At 46.9% G+C, this 26,585-nt stretch overlaps 1 protein-coding gene across 1 annotated transcript in view; it reads right to left on the bottom strand.

Annotated features, from left to right (window-relative positions):
* Positions 1-240: 240 nt before the first annotated feature.
* Tnfrsf21 (TNF receptor superfamily member 21) overlaps positions 241-26,585 on the bottom strand; it is a 48,777-nt gene continuing 22,432 nt past the window's right edge. Inside the window, exons 4-6 of the mRNA XM_090355518.1 lie at positions 18,545-18,810; positions 3,075-3,303; positions 241-1,666 (exon numbers count right to left, since the gene is read on the bottom strand). Of these exons, the coding sequence (XP_090211644.1) occupies positions 1,437-1,666; positions 3,075-3,303; positions 18,545-18,810 (725 nt within the window). The 3' untranslated portion in view covers positions 241-1,436. The remainder of the gene's footprint in view (positions 1,667-3,074; positions 3,304-18,544; positions 18,811-26,585) is intronic.

Below are 26,585 nucleotides of genomic sequence, written 5' to 3'. Positions count from 1 at the left end.
CAGTCTCAAAAATAGGAGACTGAAAGTTTAAGAAAGGCTTGGTATTGTCACCTAATTCCTTCCTGAAGAACCTCAAGTACTTTTCCAGACAGGACTTTGCTAACTTGCACGGTTCACAGATTAAGAGGGTAAAGGTTTCACAATACACATACTTTTCTAAATGACTAATCATAGGGTTATAACCAGAAGACATGTACAAAGAATGAGTGTTAGGGATTAAATACACCCAAACTACCCAAGTAACAAACACCTAATATTTATTAATAAATTAGTACACTTGAAGGCATTTTTCTGATCACCAGTCCCTCAGAATTACACGCAAACCCCACTCACACAAAGCTAATCCACACCATCTTTGCATGAAAACCTGACTGAGCACTGGCGGTAAGTTCACAAATGGGAGCATAGTTGTAAATATATCAGACAAGAGTTCTTACAGCCGCAGCCATTTTTAATTAAAGTGATTGAACGATGAAGGAAACCCAGCAAGGTCTCGCGGCCAGGCTAGACCTATTGACTATATGTGTATAAAAACAAAGATATCTTTGAAAGCAAAGCTGGGCAAATTTTCTAGGGGAAAAGGTACCATGGGCACACTATTTTTGTCTTTCCAAAGTGCAGCAATGTTTTCCAGAACGACTCGTTCCCTAAAAGATGAAGTTCAAGTTCTTTGGTGGCCCAGGTGTCAAGCCACTGAAAGAGCAAGTAAGTCCTGATGGCTTAAGGATATTTCATTTCACCAGCCCAGAGCGCATTAGCGTTAAGAAGAGCACAAGTAGTCAAGCATTCTACACAGTGCAAACCATACAATCAGCAAGTATGTCAAGTGTCAGCCATGAATATGAAAGAGACAAGGCGTATCGAAAGATAATGCAACATCTAATGCATTACAGCAACTCAACACGGTCTTCCGTTTGCGTAGTCCTTAAGAACATTTGTCAAGGACGAATAATAGTATGAAGTCTTATTTAAAAAAAAAAAATAAAAGGTATGTATGGATGAAAGACAGGATGCTTAGAGAATTCACAAGATGCCATTATTCTTTGAAGATGAGCCCCAACAATCCAGTGTGAAAGAAAAATCACACTGCACTGAAGGCAAGCTAAGTGAATTTAAAGTGCACAGAACAATCTTAAAAATACATCAAGAAGGCAAAAACAGAAACTATGAAACTTAAAAACTTTAGTGATGGGTATTTTGCAACAGTTAAATCTTGAAAAGGCTTATAAACGAATTTCCCATAAGGAAAAGGAGAAAGGAGCCAAGAAAAGAAAAGAACCAAGAAAACAAAGACTCAAGCACTGTCCATATACTCCGTTAAACATACACACAATGCACACACACACATTTAAAGGGGGTTAAAGAAATAAAAAACAGAAACAAAAGAAAGCCACCCTGCCCCTAAGTTGATTTCCAGAGTGCAGTGTCTGTGTGCTCTACAACAGGTCGGGGAGATGGCTGTACACGGAGTCCAGCAGGGTCTGGCTGGCTTCTTGGCTCTTGACTCCGATGATCTCGAAGAGCCGGTCCAGCTTGTCCTCGGCCTGGGGGATCTCTTCGATGATGCGCAGCTCCTCGGGGTTCAGGATGTGCAGCATGTCATCGAAGATGGGCTGCAGGTCACAGGGGTCCAGGCGCACCTGCCGCAACACTGTGTCTTTCTTTTCTGCAGCAACAAAAGGGAGGGGAAGAGGCCGTGAAGAGGGCCGTGCTGGGAGAGGGGCTTCCCAAAGGGGAGAGGGAGGGGTGCGGGGAGAGGACCCGGCTGGCAGAGGGGCTTCCCAGAGATGACCTCTACCCTCTCACCAGCCTGACGAGTGTGGGACACTCAGGCACAAGTTACCTAACAGGGTTTTACTTGCTCTGCACATTAAGACAGCAAACAAGGCCTGCCTGGCCTGAGTGGGTTGTTAAGGTGGCATCTGGCTAGTCTTGGGTGGCTTCTCCATCTTCCTGATTGCCAAAGGAAAGATGCCAGAACACATGTAGAATACATACCCACATCTTTTTCCATCCGTCATGCAGCTACACACACTATGGCCCTCTCTCTCTTAAAAATTCCAAGCCAATGTAGTTTGTTTATCAAGGCTTTATGACTACACTGCTATACTTAAACACCTTTTCATTAAAACATAAGTGGAATTACTTAAAAACTGGAGAAGTGCTAACGCAAATCTAGTGTCCACATGGTGTGTACGCTAACTCTCTACTTTTTAGTTAATATCTGTTAAAAATTAAATGTGCTGGGCCGGGAGTTCAGCCTAGAGGTAGAGTGCTTGCCTAGCATGCATGAAGACCTGGGTTCGATTCCTCAGTATCACATATATAAAAGAAAAAAAAGCTGGAAGTGGTGCTGTGGCTCAAGTAGTAGAGCTCTAGCCTTAAGAAAGGCCAAGGACAGTGCCCAGGCCCTGAATTCAAAGCCCAGGACTGGCAAAAATAAATTAATTAAATTAAATATGTCCATTTACTAAGCATCCAATCCATTGTTTGTAAAACACTATTTGCTTTAAAGGGATTTTGTGTTGTACCAGTAACGGGCTCCAGCTCAGAGCTTTATGTTCTTGTGCTTTTTAAACTCTGGCATACAACCATGGGAGCCACATCTCCAGTCCCAGTGTTTGGCTGGTTAATTGGAAATAGTCTCAGCATTGTCTCCACTGGCTGACTTTGACTCTCAATCCTCAGATCTCAGCTTCCAGAATAGCAAGGATTACAGGCGTGAGCTACTGTCAACAGTTAACGGCAATTTTAGAACCAAGCTTACTCACTTACAGTATTACTCTTAATTCAAGACGGATTATTCTTGAAATTCTTGGGGTTAGTGAGCCTGGTAAATAATTTTCAGAAATCCTGCCCTACTGGTTTGGATCACCTGTCCCCAGAATCCACAGCAACCAGAGGACAAGGGTGACACACACACCTCCAGGCCCGCCCTGCGGTGAAGATTTCCCAGGTGGCATGGGTTCCCTGAGGCTGGTCAGATCCTCCTGCTCCCATCACGGCAGGGTTCCAGTGACCTTAGACCCAACCAGGAAGAGCCCGAGGCCCCGCCCATCCCTTGGGTGAGGTACCTTTGGTAATGAAGGAGCCGGTCCTGCTGAGGGCCGAGGACCCGCTGGACGTGGAGTCGCAGCGGAGAAGGGGCTCAGACTCATCCACGAAGAAGCCCTTGTTCTTGTCCAGTGGGGAGGGCTCCACGGTCAGGAGGGTGGAGTTCTCAAGTTTCGTATTGGGACTGGGGATGGGGCTCGGGCTCGGCGGGCTGGGGCTCATGGGGAGGGCCAGTTTGTCAGTTTCCAGCTGTGGAGGAGTCAAAAAGAAAAGCGTTTATATAATTATATATAGAGAAAACCAACAACAACCCCATGGAATGAAAACCCCTCCTCACACAGTTTTTACTTCCACTCGATAGTGGTAAATCCTTCCATGTGACTTGTCCGTAACACTGTATTACTGTGAGATATACACATACATTAAAAACAACTCTACGCTTTAATGTTGATACAACAAGGAATAGCTGCATATATTACTTGCTTGATCATTTATGGTCCTGGTTCTCTGGCATTTTTATATTGTAGTGATTTGTGTGAGCTTGTTGTATTATAACAATATTATTCAATACTGGTTTTATTAAGTTAAGCAGAGGCTGGTCGGTTAAAATACACTCAACTACTGAGTGACTTTTCCTTTTACTAACTCAAACCTCTTGAAGCTAAAAAGGAAAACTATATGCACACAGTTTTCACCTACTCAAAAGCATAGGTGAGCAGATGTCTGAGTCTGACAAAAGCTGGAGACACAGCAGACACCAGGAATCGTGTCTGCAGGAGGCGGATCTGAGGATCTGAGGATCATGATTCCAAGCCAGCCCAGGTGGGAATGTCTGGGGGGATCATTTCAAATTAACCGTCAAAAAGCTCTATGTGAAGCCTCGGCTCAAGTAGTAGAGCGCCCGCTGAGAGAAAAAGCACAGGGACAGTACCCAGGCCCTGAGATCACGCTTCATTATCAGCGCATGCACGCACGCACGCATGCACGCACGCACGCAAACCCATGAGAATTCCTGCCTGTAATCCCAGCTACTTTGGAGGCTGAAGGAGGAAGATTATAAATTGAAGGCTGGCCTGGCAAATTAGCACAACTCTCTCAACAAACGTATCAAAAAAAAAAAAAATTAGAAAGCACACACCCCAAACTGTTACAACAGGACACTGGAGCTAGACATGGGTGTGAGGCCAAAGCGGCCACATTTAAAATACCATTCTGTACAGCTGAACGTGATCCTCGATACCCAGTTTATTCTCCTCTTATGAGCGCTATATACTGACATCAACACCTGCCTGACGTCTCTACTGGAGCTCCAGATTTGAGGAAATACTGCAGAGCTCCAGCACGTCCTTACAGTATCTCCTAGTTCTGAACCTGGTGTTCTAGCCCGGATGAGCATCTGCCATCAGAGGCGCAGCTCACACAGGACCAGAGTTTGAGGAGTGGTAGGGGAGTGATGGACTCTATTCTTCAGCTAGAACTTCATTCCCACTGCTGAAATAACCAGAAGCTCTTCAACCAAGCTTGACAGTCTCATTTCCAAGAATTTCTGTGAGGACATGTAAGGTCTACCTTTTGTCTCAGCTTGCAAGTCCTGAGAAGTTCATGCCACCAATTGTGAAGGACACTGATGAGTGCACACATTGAATATGCCACCAGAATTACTCCACTGAAAAACCACCCACACCCCACTTCTGCTTCAAGGCCACTTCCCAGAGAGCATGCATAACGAGTATGATTTACATATTTTAATTCACTAGGTCCTAGCCTACGCCAACACACTTCTTTATGCCCCCAGTAGACAAAGAACACTTGTCTCCATTCTGGTTCTCGGGACATGGAGCCCATTGCTATAGCACATTGTTCTTCCTTTAGAAAGAAGTTCCCACGTGCAAATCTATGACAACAGACTAAGTCTGTGTGTGTGTGTGTGTGTGTGTGTGTGTGTGTGTGTCCCATTCTGGGCAGCAGGAACTGGCAGATCTGCTCACAGAAACCTCTTTCCTCCCTTAGTAGTTACAGTATATCACAGCTAGTCTGCAGTGCTATAACTGGATCTGGCCTTGCTTTTCAAGAGATATCACTAATCAGAAAGTCAACTCATCAGGGTCCAAGAAACCAGTTTTTTGTTCTTGTTTTTAAATCAATTATGAGAGTTCAGAGTTTGTCATTACAGCAAGAAAAGAACACCTAATGTAAAATTGAGATATTAAAGCAAAAGATAAATATCTAAATAAGAAAGCCAATTTCCTTACAAGAGGGTCTTACTTTCCTTAAAATGCTCTGAGAACAAACACAACAATTTATTCCTTATGTGTCTTCAAGCCTTCCAAATTTCTATGGGGACACACTAACTTTACAATCAGAAAAGCAGTATGTTCGTGTTGGTGGTAGTAGTGGGTCTGGTGCTGGGGTTTGAACTCTGGGCCTTGTGCATACAAGGCTGTGACAGTCCTGCTGAACTACACCTCCAGCCCAGTTTTCCACTGCCTATTTGAGGATGGGGTCTCGCTTCCTGCCAGGGCACATGCTTGAGCTGCAGTCTACCTACTGTGGGCCTGGGTACGGCTGGGTTACAGAGGGGCCAGTGTTTCCAGACTCATGGACGTTTCCGCCAGGCTGGCACTTTGCGTCTCCCAATCACACCCAGGCACACACCACTGAGCTCACTCACGGGCTGAGAGGGGTCTGACCCACTCTTCTGCCTAGACTACCCTTGACTTGTGATCCTCACATCCCGAGTCTCCCGTAGCTCAGATCACAGACAGATGGGCCTTGTTACCCAGAAGCCAAGCTATCCCCTGACCTCACTGCAGCCCTGGCTTCTGTGCTGAATGTCACAAACACTGGTTCCACAGAGCCCTCTGCCTCTGATCTAACGAGGCAGACACAGGACTGCCTCAAATGCGGAGGGTGAAACACAGGAAGGCTATTCAAGTTCGCAGCCGTGCTCAGGACAAGTTGTATCTGGGTATTGCTGGGGTGAGCCGCTGCTACCACCTTCTTCTGCCTGTCTGGCGGACTCCAGGCCAGTACCCTCACCCCCAAACCGAACCGCCATACTTTTGTCTTCAACCAATTTACAACCAGGAACTCCACTTCACTTACCAGACTGGAACTTGCTTTTCCAGACAGGAAAAAAGGAGGGTTCCCCGGCACCCAGGGCTGTCCTAGACGGGACTAGTGGCAGGAACTCTTGTGACACTAGGTGACAGTGGTTTAAGGGTGGCAGGGACATGAAACAAGCCTTCTCTGCTCACGCTCTCCCGTGTCCACGCCCCAGCAGGAGTGGGCCAGAGTCCCACACGGTCTCAGCACACGCTCTTCGATTCCCACAGTTAACATCCCAGAAAACCACTTCGCGGGACAAGAAACATGATGAATGGCTAACTAGCTGTGCGGCGTTCAAAAAGAAAAACAACAACAAAAAACCAAACCAAGGGCCGGAAGCCTGGCCTAGTGGTATAGTGCTTGCCTAGCATGCACAAAGACCTGGGTTCAATTCCTCGGCACCACATTCACATTAAAACAACAACAACAACAACAGAAAACACACCACACCACTTCCTTGTTTCTAAAGTAAAGGGTTAGACTAGGGGGTCTCTGGCAAGCTCCTTCCACCTGAACTATGGAGCCTCTTCATTCTGCTCAACCCTTACCGCCCACACAAACCCCTTCTTCCTTCCCAAGTTACCCCAACTGGCTCAACTCAACTAAGGTTTACCACTGATTTATCTTCAATTGTGCCCAATTCCAGTGTGCCTGTGGCTGTATAATCTGTTTTCATAAAAACTAAATGAACAACTGTGAGGCATCAGGGAGCCCCTGAAATGAAGTATAAACTACCCAGCCACGGTGCTCCTTGCCAGCCTGCTAACAGGGTTTGACTTAACCTGCTGGCTTCTGGTACTATCTACTTGGTTACTACCAGGCCTCTTCTTCCCAAGATTTGCCTAAGAGTCTCCAGAATAAAGCTTCTTCCTGATGATTAAGAGCCACCCCCCCCTTTTACCTCCCCTAGATGCCACCTAAGGCATGAAGAAAAGGAAAAGTTCTGTTACATTTGAAGGCGTCCTTATCTCTTGAATCGTGGCTTGTTATAGCCTACTTACTAAATCAAAGTGAAACTGATTGCTATTCCATGAGCGGACCAGTGACAAAAAAAGAGATGGTTTAAGAAAGAAGTCATCACCAACACAGTGCCAGATGACTGAAATACCTGTGACCTATGGTCTACGGTCTGAACCCCAGGGAGAGTTGAGGAAATTGAGGCTCTTGCCCCAGGTCACAGAGCTGGGTTCAAGGCAAGGTCTGTCCAGCTGCAAAGTTACCTACTTCCCAGAACCTTGTCACTTCCCTGCCTGGAATGCTATAGGCCATTTAAGGAAGGTAACGAACTGTAAGCAATCATAAGCAATCACATGACCACCAGAAATTAACCAAAGGATCGGCAAGTATCTGAACTCAGCAGTAGACCTACACTTGGCTGCATGCCTGCCCTGAGAGAAACCTGAGAGATTCTATAAATACCAGACACTTCTACTCAGGCCCAAACATTTTGTGATTTGAAAAATATTTCAGATCCTAACAGACAAGTGGCCAGCAAGAAAAACAAAAAACTTCAATTTCCACCAAAGGTTTATCTCAAAGGCATTACAGAAACAAATGACAACTACGTCAGGGTTGTGATATTATCTTCCACTTGTTTTCCCCACTCTCCCAGCTATTCATGTAACCACGATCAAATTAGATCCGGGATCATTCACAGGTCTACACAGAACTTCAGAAACAATTCTATATGCATCTCTTGATGCCAAGCTTATAAACTCCTATGTCAGAAAATGAATTCAGATAACGAGGAATGGCTTACTATCTAAATCCACGTAGCTCGGAGATGTCACCTATAAATGGGGTTCAGATAAGAAAATCATCTGAGTCTATTAACTCCTAAGTTCAGATAAGAGACAAGTGATTTCTGAATTATTACTTCAAGTGTGAATTCTTGGTAGGCTGGAACAGAGAAAGGGCCCAAGCAAGATGTAACCCATATTTACCCTCAGCAAAATCTCTTGGGGGAAAAAAAAAAAAAGAAAGAAAAGAAAAACACTTTAAAATGGAAATAAGGAAACAATGATACCTATACCTTTCAAAGAAGGGTTATTGCTTCTAGTGAATGGGGGAGGCCTTACAAATGGGATTAGGGTTAGAAACAGACATCCATAGATAAATACATTGCCATGTACAGATCTGTTAAGTCCACTTGGTAGGTTTATGAGGGTTTGTTTTCTGAGTTTCACTGATCCTATTTCTAAAGGTTTTATGACCCAAAACCATAAAAAATAAAAAGGAAGGGTTAAAGCCAAGTAATTGTAAGATAGAAATTCCCAACTTTTCCTAAGCTTCTGTTTGGCCAGAGCTGCGGTGTTTTTTCCGTCTTCCTTCCCTCCTGCTTGGCCAAGACCTCAGGAGACAGTACAAGGAGGAGCCTCTATTGCATAAGAAGGAAAGCGAGCTAACACTGACTCTCAATCCCCACTTAACAGGTTGACAGCAGAGCGCCCCCTGCTGTTTAGGTCTCCCCGGGTTCAGGGGAAGTCCAGGGGAAGACCAGGAACAAAGAATGCCAACATGCTCTGCTTAGCTTCCCCAGGACTCCTGGGGCCAGACCACAGGCAGCAGTCGACTCAACACTGAGCAGGAGCCAGGGTCACATCTGCAAATGGAGCCTGAGAAGCCAGCTTTTTTAACCTGGTTAACAAATGCCAAACATGACGAGTCCATTACTTGAAGGAACATAGCCTCCTTCTTTCCTATATCCCGTGGGGCATGCAACAAGAGAAAGGTCTTTGTTCCACCTAGAATCGTACTGACGACAGAGCACCAGCTTACCTGGAGATGGCATGCGGTTCTTCAAAGCCCCCCAACCCAAGCCAACATAGCTGGCTACAATACCGGGCATAAATGATTCACTGACAGATGCGGATCATTTCTAAGAGTTAAGTTTCAAAACTGAACCTTAGAGCTATACTTTTACACAATGTATGTTGGCCAATCCTTGCCAGAAGCAAAAGAATTGTTCCTGAACACCCAGGAAAGGCCCGGAACAAGGCTGCTGAGGCTGGTAAGAACCAGTTGGCTCCAGAGGGAGGGGAGGGGGAGGGAGGGAGGGGGAGGAAGGGAGGGAAAGGAGGGTGAGCGTCCACCCAGCTGCTGGGGAGGCCTCTGCAAGCAGTCTACCCTGCCACATTAACCTTAATGCTGACTCACCAACTCACTTTTCTCAAAAAAAAAAAAAATTAAAAATTAAAAGGAAGTAAAGGTTGTGACTGAGCTTTTTCAGTTCTAACCACAAAAACAAGTTGTACAAACCTCTAAGTCTTGCCTGAAGACCTGAATTACACAAAGCCACTTCACAGGCAAAAAGACCTTGACATGAGAAGGTTCAAGTCTGTCTTTGTTGCTCAGGGTTGTTTGTTTGTTTGTTTTAAACTTGACAAATTGTTCTTACTCGCGCTGTTCCATAAATCCATCCACTGGGTTCACTGGATTCATGTCATTAGAACGGCAGAGCATGATGTGCCCACTTGTGGCACACAATTCTACAAGTACCCTCTGCCTCTAGGGTCTCAGCTCTCCTCCCTGCAGACCGCTAGCATGGTCACCAGTTCCCAGCACCCACTTCCAGAGACTGTCCCTGCTTACTGCACAGCAATGAAGAGGGACAGACTACTCTAGAGGTGAGCCGATAAGGAGCTGACTCACTCCTGTTGAGGACGGTAGACTCTTCCTGCGAAAGGTGTCTGTGACGTATGTCATCGGTCGTCCAGTGCAGGACAGCCTTTTGCTAGCAGGAAGGGCTACTCATGAGTCCTCCAGAGCCTGCTCGCTCTGCGCGTGCGCGAATGTGGTGGCCTGCTCGAGTGGAGCTGCAGGTCAAGCTGGATTGACCCCTGGCATGCCAGGAATACCACCCCTTTTCCTCTCCACTATTTGGGAAGGCTCTCCATCACACTACATTTACAAAGATTCCCTTTTCAGCATGTTGATGACACCGTCCATTTTCTCCTTATTTCATAAAAAGTTTTTTCCCCTTTCAGAAAGCTGACCCCCTCTGGCTTCTGTCTGATAAACAGGGTGATGTTTGTTGCCTTTATCCATGTAATGTCTTGTTGTCTTTATTGACTTACTGTTCTGGAGTGTTGTTCTTCTATTTTTTTTTTTTTTGCAGTACTGGGGTTCACACACTTTAACACTGCAGACAACACCCCAGTCCCCCACCAAGCTAACCTGCAGCCCGGGGTTCACGGTTAAGCCAGAGGATCTGCTTTGACTTCTGTGGTTTATATTCTTCTCTAAGAACCTTACCTATGCTTTTGATTATCAAAAACAAAGTCCAGCAGGTCTCCTGGCAATCGCATTATTGAATTACTGACCATTCTGGCCTGGCCCACTGCAGAAATCAGGAATGCCATCTGTCGTTTTCCCCCAAGGAAGGAAATCAGCGAGGAATAAGCCAGTAAGACCTGGACAGCACGGAGGTACAATGAACTCTACTGTCCGCGTCGGCCAGCCCTCACTGAGTGAGTGCTCACTCAATACTGACGCGGGGCTATAACTGATCCACAAAGGCTCTCGCCACAGCGGACAGAAGTGAGGCTGAGATGGAAGCTAATCATCTCATCTATGTTTGAATGAAAGTACGTAAATATGTCCTCCAAGCACCGGTAAAAGATGGTGAAAATGTTCCTTTTTTTCCCCCCTTAAATAAGAAATTGATTCTGCTTTCCTCCCTATGCACTTTTTGAGAAGCCAAAAAGGGAAAGATTGAAGAGATGGAAAACATCAAGTAATAGATGACTCAGCCTCTCTCTTCAATGTTTGGACATGGTCTCAGTCTCAGAGACATAGGAGTAGAAAGAGAGAAAAGGGAAAGAGCCCACTTCCATCTGTTACACAGCAGCTTCACAGAACCTGTTCTACCGTGTGGCTCACATCATCCCCTACAAAGCCATCTGCGTCTGGAAGGGCAATCCTCTGTTTTGATGTTCTGTTCCTCCCCACTTATATGGCAGGGTGTTAACGCTTACTCATCACACTGTCCATGTTACGATATTTCATTATTACTATGATGGCAACAGTAACAGCAATAATGAAATCTGTTCCCTAGAAAAGGAGAGAATAAATGTATAATTAATAAAGAGCCTGGGAACCAGTTTTTCCCAGGGTGTTTTCCTTGTAACCAGTTCCTACATCATCAAGTTCAATTTCCGTACTTTAATTTGATGAGGCATCTTTTTTTTGACAGCTTAACATCTCTGAGGCAGGGTTGTTAAACCTGTAACTTATAGGACCACAGCTTACTACTTTCTACAATAATTCACAGTGCTTTCCTTTCTTTCCCAGGGGTATGCATTATAATGTACATCCAGCTAACCCAGGACCCAAAGAAATACTGTAGCATGTCTTTAATTACAACACCTACTTAGATACCCCAGGGCCACAAAGCTTGCTGAAAAAGCAAAGTCAAAGAACCCATTCAGTGTTTGGGGTACAATAGATACTCAGGAAACACATTGGGTGGCTGTCTCTGTAATGTGCCAAAGATATCTGTTCCAACCTAGAAAAGTCACTAGGATTCCCCGAGGCCCCTACTCAAAGTCATACACAAGACTAGGTGTTTCTAAGGGTCTTCTCTAATTTTCCTGAGGCTCTTATAAGGTAGCGCTGGAGAAACTGAGGCCTGGGAACACAGTTGGACTCATTCAAGGTTACACAACCAGGGATAAGATCAAGATGCACACTCAATCCAGATGATGAAACTCTTGGACCTGCCGCTCCCTTTTGATTCCTTCTTGGAGATTCAGTCTGAACCCCAGCACCTGATACGGAGTGGGCCATTAGAACCTTTAATTCTGCAGAACAGTTATGGCTTTCTAAACTGTTAACTACAGGAAGAAAGATAGACAAGAGTCTGCAGAACATTAAATAGGCAGGTGGGCTGCCTACATAGAAACAAATGGAGAGGTCTGGGGAAGGAGCCCCAAAGAAAGTCCTGAAACATAAATAAATAAAATAAAGAGGCTGTCAAATAAACAACTATGCATCTGCTCTGGTTTTCTGTGTCTTTCTCAGCAGGTGGAGGGGTCAGTCCCTCCTGAGTCCATTTAATTCCTAGTGCACCTCTCTGCTTCATGCATTGCAGCTCCATGTTTGCGTCTCACATGGAAGCTGTGGGTGCCAGCCAGCTGCTGGTTCTCCACAGAACTTTACTGACCAGCCAAACAAAAGCCTGCAATGTGAAAACACTGAAAGATTGGGCCCAGACTTTGGTCTTTCTTATATGGTGACCACTTTAAACCCAGAAATCACCAAATACGCCAGGCCTTTTATGTCAGCACTCCCACCCTCCTCAGTGTCTTTGTCTCTTCCCAGCCCAGAAGTCCCTCCACAGCCTCCTGCCACACCCTGCCATTGAGTAACCTGTCCCCAAATGACCCCAGATACCCCAGTGACACAAGACAACACGAGGCAGAGACAAGTAAGTTTAGCTAGCATCTCTCAGGGCTTCAGGCTGTAGGTCTCGGGACAATAATCTCTATTTTTGAGGAGATGACCACCTGGCAAATCGAAAACAAGAAGTCATTTGAATAGTGGAAAAGCCAACAGCTGGCACTTGCCTCAACTCACCCTCACTACACAGCTGGGCTCAGTGAAACCACAGATCAGACCAGCTGCATCCTGCAGCTGAGAAGCAAACACTCAGGACCTGCAGGCCCCTCAGAGGACCAAGCAGGAGCACAGTGAGAAGGTTGCCTCAGCCTCATTACACGGAGCGGAGCGGGGGGCCACCCAGTTTCCAACAAAAGGCCATTCACTATGGGGGGGGGGGAGAGGGAGAGAAGAGAGAGAGAAAGAGAAAGGAAGGAAGGAAGGGAGGGAGGGAGGAAGGAAGGGAGGGAGGGAGGAAGGGAGGGAGGGAGAGAGATTACTGACCAAGAGCTCCGCTCCCGAGACACAGGTCTCCTGTGCAGTGCAGGGAAAGGCCCTCTGGTTCCCCATAAAGACAACACAGAAGCCACATCAACAGCTGCCGCCTTGACTCTGGGACCCTGGTTCAATGACAGTGTAATTTTCATCAGCCTCATCTTTGGGAAGGTGGTACTTCATGATGGCTCAGTTCCTTTCCATATGTAAATCAAGGCAGAAACCTAGGCACACCTTACATTATTTGTTTGCGTCTGTGTTTTCTTGCATAAGGAACTGAACTCAGGGCCGGACGCACACGATTCATTCAATAAGTTTACCACTTGGGCCACATCTCCAGCTCTTTTTGTTGTGATTCTGTTTCTGAGACAAGGTCTCACTCCAAACTACCATAGTTAGGCTGGTAATAGACTCATGATCCTCTTGCCTTGGCCACCAGAGAGGCTGGGAATGTGTGCCTGTGCCACTACTCCTGAACTGTTACCATTAAGTGTACAAAAATTCCTTTTTTCTCTTCCGTTCAAAAAGAAACCATAAGCTGGGTGCTGTGGCTCACTCCTGTGACTGTAGCTACTCAGGAGGCTGAGATCTGAGGATCGAGGTTCAAAGCCAGCCGGGGCACAAAAGTTCGTGAGACTCATCTCCAATGAACCACCAGAAAACAGGAAGCGGTGCTGTGGCTCAATGAGAGGGGTGTGTCCTGAAAGGCTGTGATGCCCAAGGTTTACTTTCCATGCTTACTGCCTCATTCTTTGGTTCTTACTTCCCCATTCTTTTGGAGCCTTCTGCCCCTAACTTTGTTGGCAGCTAGAGCTGAAGAGCTCAGGGACAATGGCCAGGCCCAGAGTTTGAGTCCCACAACCGACAAAAAAGAAACCATAAACGGGGCCCAGAACGCAAACCAGGATGGTTTCAGAACCCAGTCACTGGCAATCCCTCTACCACCGCAACGGCTGTGCCTTGCTCAACAAGCCACTACCTTCGTTCTGACGACCATTTCAGTGTCAAGAGCCTGCCCTTAATGCCCACTGAGAGGGAAGGAACAGTCAGCCCAACATTCCCTAGGAAGGAGAGCAGAGTCCCCTCCTGTACCCCAACCAGGGGGAAGGGTTGAGGGGTGCAGTCGGTGTACCCACAAAGAAACCTCGGCCCCGGTTTACCCCCGATGGTCGCACACAGAAGGCGAGGGGACGACCCAGCACGGGGAGGAAACCTGGAAGTTCTGGGAAAGCTGCTTCCCTGTGGGCCTGGGCAGACGGACCCCACCTCCTTCCATGCCCACTTGTTCCCCAGCTGCCAGCCTAAGAACACTCGCTCAAGTGGGGAGAGCTAAGCGTTTACCATGAGCCGGGGTTCCAGTTCTCTGGACACTGGGTACCCACAACCCTCGGGCTTTAACCCCCACTGTCTCCAACGAGGGGACCCCCGCCCCCCACTGCAAGGCAGGGACCCTGGGTGCGGAGGCCCTGAGGCTGGAGATCCTCAGGAGCAGGGACGTCACCGGAGTTAGTAATACTGGCCAAGGCCACGTGATCTTCCACCCACAGCAAACCCCAGCACAGGGAGCCCCGCTGCCCCTGCTGTGGGGGACAAGAGGTCACATGATTTGCACAACCCCCGGTAGGGACTGCCCCCCCCATGTGTTTGCATCACTCCTGCCCCTGCTGGAGCCCTCATCCCTCCCTCATGGCTGGCCAGCTGGCTGGCCTTGCATCACAGAAGTCTGGATAAGGGTCTTCTCTGACTGCGAGTGCCTTGATTGCTCTGACTTGGTGTTGTCTGTCTTTGCAGGGCCCAATGTAGCTGGCATAGTATTGGGTCCACACTGTGATACCAAATACAGAGTTAAGAAGAAAAGCGCATCCTCACTCTGCTGCTCGGCCAGGGGAACTTACACCCGAGCTCTGAACGAGCTTCCATTCCTCCCCATCCTGCAAAAACTACGGGGAGGTATCAGTATTTTACTTTTATGTGTTTGTTAGGTATTTTCCAGATAAAGACAAAGACAAGCTTATAGTTGGGCAGTTGCTCTTAGAAATATTCTTTAGGCAAAAGAGCAATGGAAGAGGCTGAAGCTGTAGGAGGATAAAAAAGACAATATAAAATATTGGCATTCACGAGAGGTTACATAAATCCTAACTTTAAAGACAATAATCGCTGGGAGAAAAACAAGGGAAGAGGTGACTATTCAGAAAGAATCTGGGCTCTACAGCTAACTTATGTAACTGTAACCCCTCTGTACATCACCGGTGCAATAAAAACTTGATCATCACTGCCTCCGATGGGAACTGAATGTATTGAGTTACCATCCACAGCGAGGAGAAGACCCAGCAGGGCGACACTGTGGCCCACACGTGCAGTTTCCGCACTCAGGAAGCCGTGAGACAAGACAGCCATGGCTCAAGTGGTACAACATCTGCCTACCCAACACAAACCCCAAGATGGCCAAACACAACCAAAGGAAAACACAACAAAAGGAAAATGTCTTTTCCCGGGCCCCTCTGGCTCACACCTATCATCCCTAGTTACGATTAGGATTGTGATTGAAGGCTAGGCCAGGCCCAAAACAACAACAACAACAACGAAACAACCAACCTCCAATTTAAAAAGAAAAAGAAAAAAGCCGGGAATGATGATGGGCACCTGTCACCCCAATTACAGGGGAAGTGCAAACAGAGGATTATCGTCCAGGTTGACCCCAAAACAAAGACACTACTCCAAACAGAAAACAAATGATAACACGGTAGACTTAAACCCAAATGTGTATGCAATTACATTTTAAAAAATGTCAATACATTGACATTCAGGGGCAGAAGTTGTCTAAGTTTAAGAAAAGCCTTATGTATTTCCTCATTACAAGAGACAACCTTCAAAGGTACTCACAAAAAATCAAAATCAAAAGATGGACAAAAGAGGTAACGTCCAGTTCAGAAAGCTGTGTTAGGCGTTTGTTTTGGAGTCCGTTTAAACATTTACCTCGAGAGAAGTAATGCCTGAGAAGTGCGCCTCACAATTCACCAAGGCTCACTGGGCACGGGGACTAACAATGCCGATAATGCCACACCCTAGTGCTAATCTTGTCCTAGGAACCTAACACAACTGGTCTCAGGCCATGAACAGGCCAGGCACTCACCATTAAAATGAGAAAAGAAAAAGAAAACCCCAGCAGTTTTGCACCTTGAGTCCTTTGACCCAGAGGCAAAGCCTCGAACTCTGGTAGCACTACAATACGGAACGACGGGAGAATGGGTCTCGATGATGCCCCTGCCTTCTCATTCTCTTGCTTGACTTGCCCAATCTCAGAGACAAACCATGGACACACAGTTCCATACACCAAGCAGTTAAGAAGAACTGGCAGGCAGAAGCCTGGGCGTGAAAGGAGAGCTAGAACTCCATTCAGAATGCTGTTGGATAATGATACACACTATCAGCACATGGTAAAGGCACCCACCGTTAACACACAGGCCACAGAGAGCCACACAGAAAGCCACAGGATGTCCACACCACCATTCCCAAAACATAACTAATAAATACCGTAGCTACAATTAGGGTCTTTCTGTATTACAGAGGAGAAAGGAGGAAGGAACAAGAGTGTGCACAATGGAAACAGAAATGGACATGGAAAGAAGGTGCTTCCTTTACTAATTCATGCTGATTCATTTCTTATGGTTTTCAAGGGGTGAATCATTCTGCTTAGGATGTACTCTCCTCTCCCATAAGACTTCACAGGCTCGCTATGGACTTGACTTAACCAAACCCTAAGGTTGCATCAAACACATCTTGCTTGTAGGCAATCATTAAGGAGATGTGGCAATTTATTCTTAAGTATCTAGTTCTACTTCAATTCTATTATGGCTCTTTTTCCAGGTCTTCCCTAAAAATCAACACTTCAAGAAAGCACAGTAATGCTTTGTCTCTGGATTCCCTTTGTATAAACTGCAAAACGTTCATCTGATTGGTCATTATCTCCTTTGTTTCTTCTCAAATCCAGAGACTGAACTCAAGTTCAGCTTTTGTTGTATACCACATTTATTGAAATCCCTTCTCAGAAAATACACACACACACACACATACATTGGCATGTGTGCCTTTTCATGATTATAAGTCTATTAGTAAATATTTTCCCTGAAATTCCACATTTTAAAAAAGTTAAAAATATACCAGGAAGCCAGGCACTAGTGGCTCATGCCTATAATCCTAGCTACTCAAGAGGCTGAGATCTTGAGGATTGCGGTTCAAAGCCTGCCCCGGCACAAAAGTCTATGAGATACTTATTTCCAATGAAATACGAGAAAACCAGACGTGGCACTGTGGCTCAAGTGGAAAAGCACTAGCCTTGAGCTGAAGAGCTCAGGGACAGCACCACCCATGCCCAACATTCAAGCCCCACAACTGACAAAAATGTGTGTGTGTGTGTGTGTGTGTGTGTGTGTGTGTGTGTGTGTGTATACAGGAACTTTAAAAGACCACCTTTCAAAGCTAACTCCTATAAATTTTTATCCACATAATTATACGTGGATATGATGAATGTTTAATATATTTCATAAGCAGTATTACCCTATTAGCATAAAGAGATATAGGCATTTAGACTTCTTATGTATAGAAAATCGAGTCTCTTGACATACAAATTCTGGTATAGAATGATAGAGTTGATGTGGGAAAAAAAAATCACTCCACCTACTTCTTTGAAGGAATTTAGATCACTGGAATAGTAGCAAAAAAAAACAATGAGATTCTAAATCTCCAGTGGGTTTATCAAGTCTTAATGGCAGAGTTTTGTTTATTTTGGAAACATATGCCTAAATTTTAAATTCAAAGTCTACAGAAACTATGATCCAATACCCAATTCTGTACTTAATTGGTGGCCCTGCAGAGAAGTGCATTATAATTACACAGCAGCTCAGTAACAGGAGTTACAAAATGATCACCACTACCAATTGTAGAAGTCATTCTGTTCACCGTGTTTACAGCATTAATAAATCCTATAAAATAAGCTTACAAACACGGAAGGGTAACCTTTGATGTCACCCAGCTAGCAAGCATCAGGGGCAGCCCAAGTGCTGGGGCCCAGAGCTGTCGGGCCCTCTAAGCAGGGGGTCCTGCATCCCCTTCTCCATCTGCTACCCCCCGCGGGGTTGAACCACCGAGGAGGAAAGCCCACCCGTCAGCACCTGCCCCGCAGCAGAGGAGGGGGGTCAAGAGTGAGCCCCCCAAACTCAGCCCCACAACAGGGAGCATTCCCTGGAGAAGGGAGTGGGAGGAGGGGGAGGAGGACGACTTCCTTCCTGGTTTTGCTCCGAGGGAGCGCTCGTGCTGGGGACTGAATCCCCGTTCTCCCCCTGGAGATTCTAACTGGACTGATGTGCCCTGGGGTCCACGCATCGGGGCCGTGGTCTAACGATGCTAGGGCTCCAGACCCCCTGACTCCCAGGCCCACCGTCCCAGCGGACTTCCCTTCCACCCAGGCGGAATGGAGCACGAGGCCGGCCCCAGTGGCAGCACACCGCACCTGCGTGGTGTCCTCCATGAGCCCTCGGATCTTCTCCACCACGTCGTTACGCCGGTGCTGGCGCAGGGCGCTGATGAGCTGGGCCAGGCTGGCCTCGGGGCCCCGGATGGTCCAGTGCTGCAGGGCCGCGTAGGCCCGCTCGTGGTCCGCTGTGTAGCCATTGGAGAACGCGGCCACCTCCCTTTCGCTGGCATTGCAGAGGACCTGATAGATATCCTTCCACTGGCTCCCCACTTGGGCTGCTACGAGCTTCAGGATGTCGATACCTGGGCCAGGGACAAAACAGAACCCACTGTAAATACCCGAGAAGGAAGCCTTCTGGCTGCTCTGTGAAAGTCACAGAGCACTTTCCAGCTCCAACTGTGTGATGGGCAGACACTGCTCCTGGGGACCCTAGCACAAAGGTCACCTCCCAGGCTGGGGGTGTGGCTCAGTGGTGGAGTGTCTGCCTGACAAGCAAGGGCCCTGCACTGGATCCTGGCATCACAGAGATATTAGATAGAATAAAAGCAGTATGCTGACTTCCGCACAAACGAAGACAAGCAGCGGGCCTTACCCAGCTCTGACTGGTAAGGAATGTGCAGACTCTGAGTCCACTGTCAGTCCTGATGTCAGCTGACCGCTGTACCCAGCGGCTCCTCTCTCGCAGAGGCATTCCTTAAGAACCGTCTACCTTCTGGACCCTTATCTATGCGCAACAAGCAACTTTCTTGGCTACTGTGCGGTTTTCATGAAGACAGAAGTCACAATGACAGCACAGTAGTATGTAGCTGTATTACTGAAAGGCATTAGCTCAGCAAACAGTTGTATAAGGCATTAACATTCCAACTGCACAAGAGGAGGAGGAGGAGGAGGAGGAGGAGGAGGAGGAGGAGGAGGAGCAGCAGCAGCAGCAGCTAACCTACTGGCTCAATGTCACACAGATGGGTGTTATGTACTCAATCTACCTCACCAGTTTGGTAATTCTGATTCAAACTCTCAAAAGTGCAACCACTACCAAATGTGTTAAAAATGCTGCAGCAGTCCAAGAGAAAGAAAACACATTTGAGCACACAGCCTAAGCTAGAAATCTGGCCCCTTTCAATAACTTAATATCCACTGGTCCCCTTTTATACACAGGATTCAATCCAACCAAAATTCCCACAGAAGGTATGTAAACCACTCAACTGTAATTTTATGCGGGCACTTACCACACACTATGGCTGTACTGTTCACAGACAGAGGTGTGACGATAAAACAAAATGTATTTTGTTCCTTGCACTTTCACAACACAGAACAGGAGCAGACTCAGCATATGGCTTTCCATTTGCTATTACATTGAGAATTTCTGCCTTTTATGATTTCTCTTTTGCATACTGCTGGCACTACCACTCCTGATGCTTTGATCCTCGCTAAGTAAAACGAAGACTACTTGGACACACGCACTGCACCCCATCTGAATGGTTCTTCTACACAAGGGGGCTTTCAAGTGCAGGAGGGGGCCAGAGAGGACAGTGGACCTCACAACGCTACTCTGAATGGGATGCAACTTAATACTTGTTTATGGCATTACATTTCCTTTAATAAGTTTAGACTTTAGTTTACCACTGGGAGCTAAAACCATGAAAAGAGAAACTGTGGACAAGTGAGGGCTACTTAATATATTCTTACTTTGGCTGGCTATTCAGTGGTGTGTGTGTGTGTGTGTGTGTGTGTGTGTGTGTGTGTGTGTGTGTGTGTGTGTGTGCATGCCTACGATCCTCAAGTCCAAGGACCATAGGGTGTAATGCCAAAATCCCATCTCAGGAGCCACAAAGTCAGACAAGCACCTCAGTCAGGTGAGGGTCTCAAGTAACACTCTTTGGTGGCTACGGCTCTGCAACTGCAAGATGACTTTGCCTGAACTAATGCCTGAGTGCAGAGGCAATCCTTATGTATGAGCAGTGGCATTTTTAAAATCAGTAGGTGAATGAATTCTGAATCAATGCCATGTCTTTTAATGAGGCCATATTTATATTAACCTGATAGAGCGTTATTATCATTAACAAGGTTTAAAAAAAAGATGAGCAGGAGCTGATGGCTCACATCTGTAATCCTAGCTTTTCAGGAGACCAAGCTGTGAGGATGCCAGTTTGAAGTCAACCTGACCAGACAAATCCAAGAGACTCATCTCTACTTGCAACCAAAAAAAAACAGAAGCGGAGCCGTGACTCAAGCTGTAGAGTGCTGGTCTTGAGCAAAGAAGCTACAGGAGAGTGCCCTACCCGAGTTCAAACCCTGGACTGGCACACACGCATTAAAAATAAAGCAGGGTCTAGTTTCCATGTGAGACTTTAAGGAAGAGAAGAAACAGGGAGAATAAAGCAGAGCTTGTTTAGTTTTGCTTCAGTTTGCAATTCAGTTGTTGAGGAAAATATTTACAAAATGAGCCAGTAATTTTTGCCTAAGAAAAAAAAGATCAACTGACTGCACAGGCATGCTTTTCTGAACGTGAATGAGCTGGGAGTCCCCCCGCCAAGTCCTTCCTCGGCCACGGCAATTCTACTGAGACAGACGCTTACATCACATCCTAGATCGGAGTCAGGAAAACGGTCTCCAAAAACCTAAGTTCCTAGGGGAAACTACTTCCTCATCAATTGTGAAAGAACTGTCACAAGAAAGCAGTAATGTATCCAACTGACACACATCACCGTACCTCTCACACGTCCTCCCTGGCAGTGTGAGGAATTTGAACCGGCAGTCATTAAAGGTTCAGAGTGGTGTATAGTCAGGGGCAGAGCTTTTGATTTCAAGCAAAACAAACTCAGAGGAAAAAAAAAAAAACCAAACCCAATTCCTATTTAAAACCCCACATGTAACTTTAAGAAACAAGCCAGCTCTTTACGGTTACCGTGGTGAGACTCTTCCACACACGGAGTCCCTGGATCTTAATTTAGGTCAGTTTGACTAAGGCCCACAGTGTCTTACATGAAAACACGAGTGTGTGTTCTTCTAAGCCGAATCACCGCTTACATCTCTGTGAAGCCCATGACAGGGTGGCTTTGGCGAACCACTAACTATCATGCCCATTTCCTCAGCCACAGTGAGGGCACTCACTGCAGTCCCCGGGGACGGGCCGATTAACATTTTCTACAGTTTGTTTATTTCTGGAAGCACACCCATGCTTATGAATGCTCCCTACATACGGAGCACTGGAACTGAAGGCTCAGCGCACATCAGATGCAAATCCACAGCCTTTGAAGTGTAATTACAGACTGTGTAAAGCTTCAGAAAAAGCTTCTTCTTCCAAAATCTAGTATTTATATATGTTTTAAGCCACACAATAAAGGGGGGGAGGGGAGGAAGGAAGGAAGAAACAGAGAGGGAGGCAGGCCCCACACTAAAGAATGATGAAGGAAGGAAGGGAGGGAGGCAGGGAGGGAGGGAAGACTGAACACACTGATACTTATTCTAGAAGCCAAGTTTAAAGCCTGCGGGCTGCAGGTTGCCCTCACTGGGTGAGAAGTTCCTCTGTGAAGCATGGAGTTGACTCCATGCTCTGTCCCAGCTCAGCAGTGATCTTCACCACCCTCTCTCACCCTGGAGAGCTGACAGATGAAAGATGGTGTAGACAAGAGCTCCGGGGTTTGAACACACTCACACAAACCCCAGTGGGAGAGCAGTCAGAACTAGTCCCTGAGACGGCTGTACTTTGTCTTCATTCTGCCATCACCCGTGAAAGGAAAAGGAACACCTAACCACGAGTTAGCTGAAAACCCCCAGGAAACTGAAAACAAGAAGAATCGCCCAGAAAACGAAACAATACCAGGCAAGGAAACAAATTTATCAGACTTGGGAGGTTTTTTCTTCCATATGTTTTTGGAAAAGAAATACAACCATGACAAAAAGCAGTAGGCCAATCAGCCACAAGGGCCCCGTGACCCGTGGAAACAGGAAGACAAAAGCCAACAGAGGATTCAGAGACTCACAAAGCACGATCTGCTAGGCTGGAAGGTGTGTGTAGGGGAAGGTATCTTTTAAGAACAATTTCGATATGTATCTTATTCTTCCTTTCTAGACCACGTGTCTACATTACTTGCCCATCCAAAACACACAACCTTCTGTGTCCACGGACGCCACGCCTGTGGATCCACACAACCGCAGATCAGGAGTATTTTCTTCACGTGCACCTGAGCAAGTTCAGAGCAGGCTGCTCATCCGTCCCTCGGCACGACGGCGGAGTCACGATGCACGCAGTATTCACACTGTCTGGGATGTCATCATAGGTAACGAGATAATTCATCACGTATGGGCATGGCTCAAGGGGAAGTGCTCGGACATCTCACGCTAAGGGACGTGAGCACACACGAGGGCAGTCTGGGACCAGTCAACACGTGATGGTGTGCGCAGGTGTGCGTCATGAACACGGACATTCAAGGGCGTCTCATTGGAGAAGGCTGGACCCAGTCAGTACCTGGTCCCCCAGCCATGGATGAACTCCCTCTCCTCACTGATTCTAAGGAGCACTGCCACTGTAGTTATGCCATGGAGTCCAGCACCCAGGCTAGCCAGCCTGAGCAATATGTCCCTGGGACAGATGTCTCTGAGGCTAGGAAGTTCCTGTCTTCCTTAAAGGGCTGGCAGTGTAGCCTAGTGGTAGAGGGCTCGCCTAGCACACATGAAGACCTGGGTTCCATTCATTGGTACCACATCCAGAGAAAAAGCCAGAAGTGGAGCTGTGGCTCAAGTGGTAGAGTGCTAGCCCTGAGGAATACCCAAAGCAGTGCTCAGGCCTAGGACTGATGGAGCTCAAATGAGAGTGAGGGGGCCGAAAACTTTTTCCTGGGATGGCAGTAACGTGGATCCCCAGCTTTGAGAACGTGGCAGCACCTCCAGTGAGTGCAGGCTGGACTGTCTGTATCTGGGCAGGCCTCATCAGTCCCAACCAGACTCCTCCGTTTTAACCACTGACTTCCAAAAACAGGCCCAGGATGGCTGGATATGGTGGCCATGGAAAGAGAATAGTACAGAACTGTCAAATAGCATATACATTTTAAAAGAATAAGCCAGGCTCAATGGCTCACACCTGTAACCCTAGCTACTCAGGAAGCTGAGATATGAGGATCTTGGTTCAAAGCTAGCCCGTGAGATACTTAGCTCCACTACAAAACCAGAAGTGGTATGGTGGCTCAAGGGGTAGGGTGGTAGCCTTGAGCTACAGAGCTCAGGGATAACACCCAGGCCCAGAGTTCAAGCCGCACAACCAAAAAAAAAAGTATATTGTTCAGAAACAAAACCCTCCCAAGAAATAATAGAAATTCCCACTCTGATTACTAATTGAAAAAATAAAAGTCAGTGAAATAAAGACCACCAAGTCTCTGCTTGCTTCTGTTCCATCCAAGTTTCAAGTCTGGAGACAGTCGGCTGTGTAATGAACTAATTCAAATTGCTTAACTGAATAACCTGTCTAATCTGCTTTTTCTCAAGCTAACGCTCTTCAAGTAACTGAAGGGCTGGCAGTATTTGGAGGCGTCAGGCCCTAGGAAGGAGAGACTGAAGTTGCCAGGAGCTGTCTGTGCTGAGCAGCCCTGGCTCCTAGGCAAAAAACCACGCGAAGTTTAAGGATGAAGTTGTAAGACCATCACGAAGCTGGCAGTCACAAGCTATGGTTCAAGCTCCAGCTCCATGGCTCGTTAGCGGTGTGACCCTGACAACCTCTGAGATTTTAAGGCCCATACAATAAAAGTGGAAATACCATCTCTTCTCTAACAGCTGAATATGATTCCAGGTATTAAAAATTCTCAGTACACTTTGGGTGATCTTCCTCTGTCCGAGTGAATGAAAGACATATACCTAATGAGTGGGAGACGTTCTCTGTGCAGACAGATGCTAGACCAGCCGCCCCACACCCCTCGGCCTGGGCTAAGTTCTGGAGGAAGCCAAGGAGAAACCAAGAGAAGGGAAGCACTGCCTACCCCGCGCGGGAGACACAGTGGTCTTCTGTGGGCTCTTCTCCGAGCTCACACCTTATCCACAGCAAGAGCGCAGAACTGAGGCATGAGGTCATCCAGGGTCAGGAAGGAAGAAATGACACTTTCCAGTGCTTCCTATGGCCTCAAATCAGATACCACCTTGGTAACAACTAAACTTCAGCCCTACTTTGAAAATGGCCAACTATCAGCTTCAGTTCACCAAAAAAGGAAAGCAAAAAAGTTCTCTTCTTTTGTAGAGCTGAACTGACCTTTATAATGGCAGGAGGTACTAAAGTTCTTTCCCTTACGGAAATAAATAGCAGAAATACGTGTCATCAGGCAGAGCCCTACGAAGCTTGTGTGTCCACAGAGAGCAATCACCAAGCAGCAGGGCACATCGCTCGGGGCTCACGCTGCATGGCCAGGGTTCACCAGAACCGGGGTTAAGACCTGGACATGGACACCAGCGTTTACACAGTAGCCAAGACATCGCTCCAAAGAATTCAGCACTCCCTCTGCTTCTCTCACACAATACATATGGTTTCAGTTCTCATTATTCTACAAAGAGAAGACTCCCATGGATGCAATTAAAACCCAACATCCTCTAGGGACAGAGGATCCTCCACACTGGCTTTGCAACCAACACTCAGCAGTCTCCTGAGAGGTCCGCGTGGAAACAGGATTTCTCATCTGCTACCACTTTCACCCTCCCACAGAGACAAGTGTAAAACAGGCATGAACTGTGTCCATACCGCTTGCACATACAGGGGGCAGAATGGACACAATACATGCAATGTCAAGTTCAGAGGCAGAATGGAAGCCTGGTCAGAGCACTGCTAGGAGGGATGCCCTCCCCCAAAGCACAGTCAAGTCCTCAGAGACATTCTTCCTAGCTAACTTCCAAGTCCTGGATCTGCCTTGACTACCACTGTCCTCTTCACCCACAAGCTTTGCAAATGTTAGGAATACAACAAAAACCTTTCATGAATGATGAATGAATGAATGACAGCCTTTCTGTCATTGCCACCCTCTTACCCAAGTCTCTCTAACACTTGTCATCTCAGCCAGTACTCTGGAATCTTGAGTGGCCCTAAGCCTGTCATACAAGTTCTTGCCATGTGGCCCTGCCACATTTCCAGGTCCCATGATAATGTGAGGAAGGGAAGAATCGATGTGTTCAGGCAAGAGTAGAACCTGGGCTTCCTGAAACCCACTTCCTGTTCTAGAACCTCTCCCTCAGACAGGCTCTCTCCTCCCACAGAAGGTGGCTCATGGTACCCAGCGCACTCACAAGACAGGTCTCTGGGCTTCTCCTGCACAGTGGAACCCTTCTGCAGAGGTCAGCAGTCGAAGCCCCATCTGCCCTGAGAACAGAAGCGTCCCTAAAGCCACCAACCTACGTGTGCAAGAGTCTTCTAGAAACCAGCACCGTAAGGTGACTACAGATAGCCAGCTCAGCAGGGACAACTCCCAGTACACACAGGACCCAGGACAATGCTGTGTCAGCCAGCGCTGGGAACCGGAGATGCCTCCAAGCCCAGCACAGAACGCTGAAGTCACAGCTGAGTTCTTTTGTTCAGTTCACCCCAAAATGGCTTTGGGATCTGAATTAACCACTACTTCATTGAATAACCATAACTCAATAATAACTATAAAATACTGTAAGCTCTGATGAATCTGAGAATCCATCTCCAAGAAAAGTTCCACCATCTCCAAAATAGCCATCAAAAAAAGCAGGGCTGGAAGAATCACTCAAGAGGTAGAGTACTAGCCTAGCCAGTGCAAGGCTCTCAAGTTTAAACCTAATGGCAGTCAAATGAGGGGAGAAGGAGGAGAGGAGCGAGAAAGGTAGGGAAGAGAGGGGAGAGGAAAGGAAGAGTAGGAAAAGACTTACATGAAATAAGCTGTGCAGACCCCACAGAGAGGAGCTGCAGACAGGGTAGCAGTGAGGGTTCACAGGGATAGAAATGTGGGGAGGAGGGTGGATCACAACACACTTCTCAGCAGATATTCTGCATTCAATCTCCAGGAGTTTAAAGAGAAAAACAGCACAAGGCGAACTTGGCACTTGAATGGTATCTTAATGGCTACTGTGTCAGGAACAAACCAAC

The sequence above is a fragment of the Megascapheus bottae genome, chromosome 22 (genome assembly GCF_031878675.1).
Source record: "Megascapheus bottae isolate mThoBot1 chromosome 22, mThoBot2.hap1, whole genome shotgun sequence".
NCBI classification, from domain to species: Eukaryota; Metazoa; Chordata; class Mammalia; order Rodentia; family Geomyidae; genus Megascapheus; species Megascapheus bottae.
This window is presented reverse-complemented; position numbering and strand designations above follow the sequence as displayed.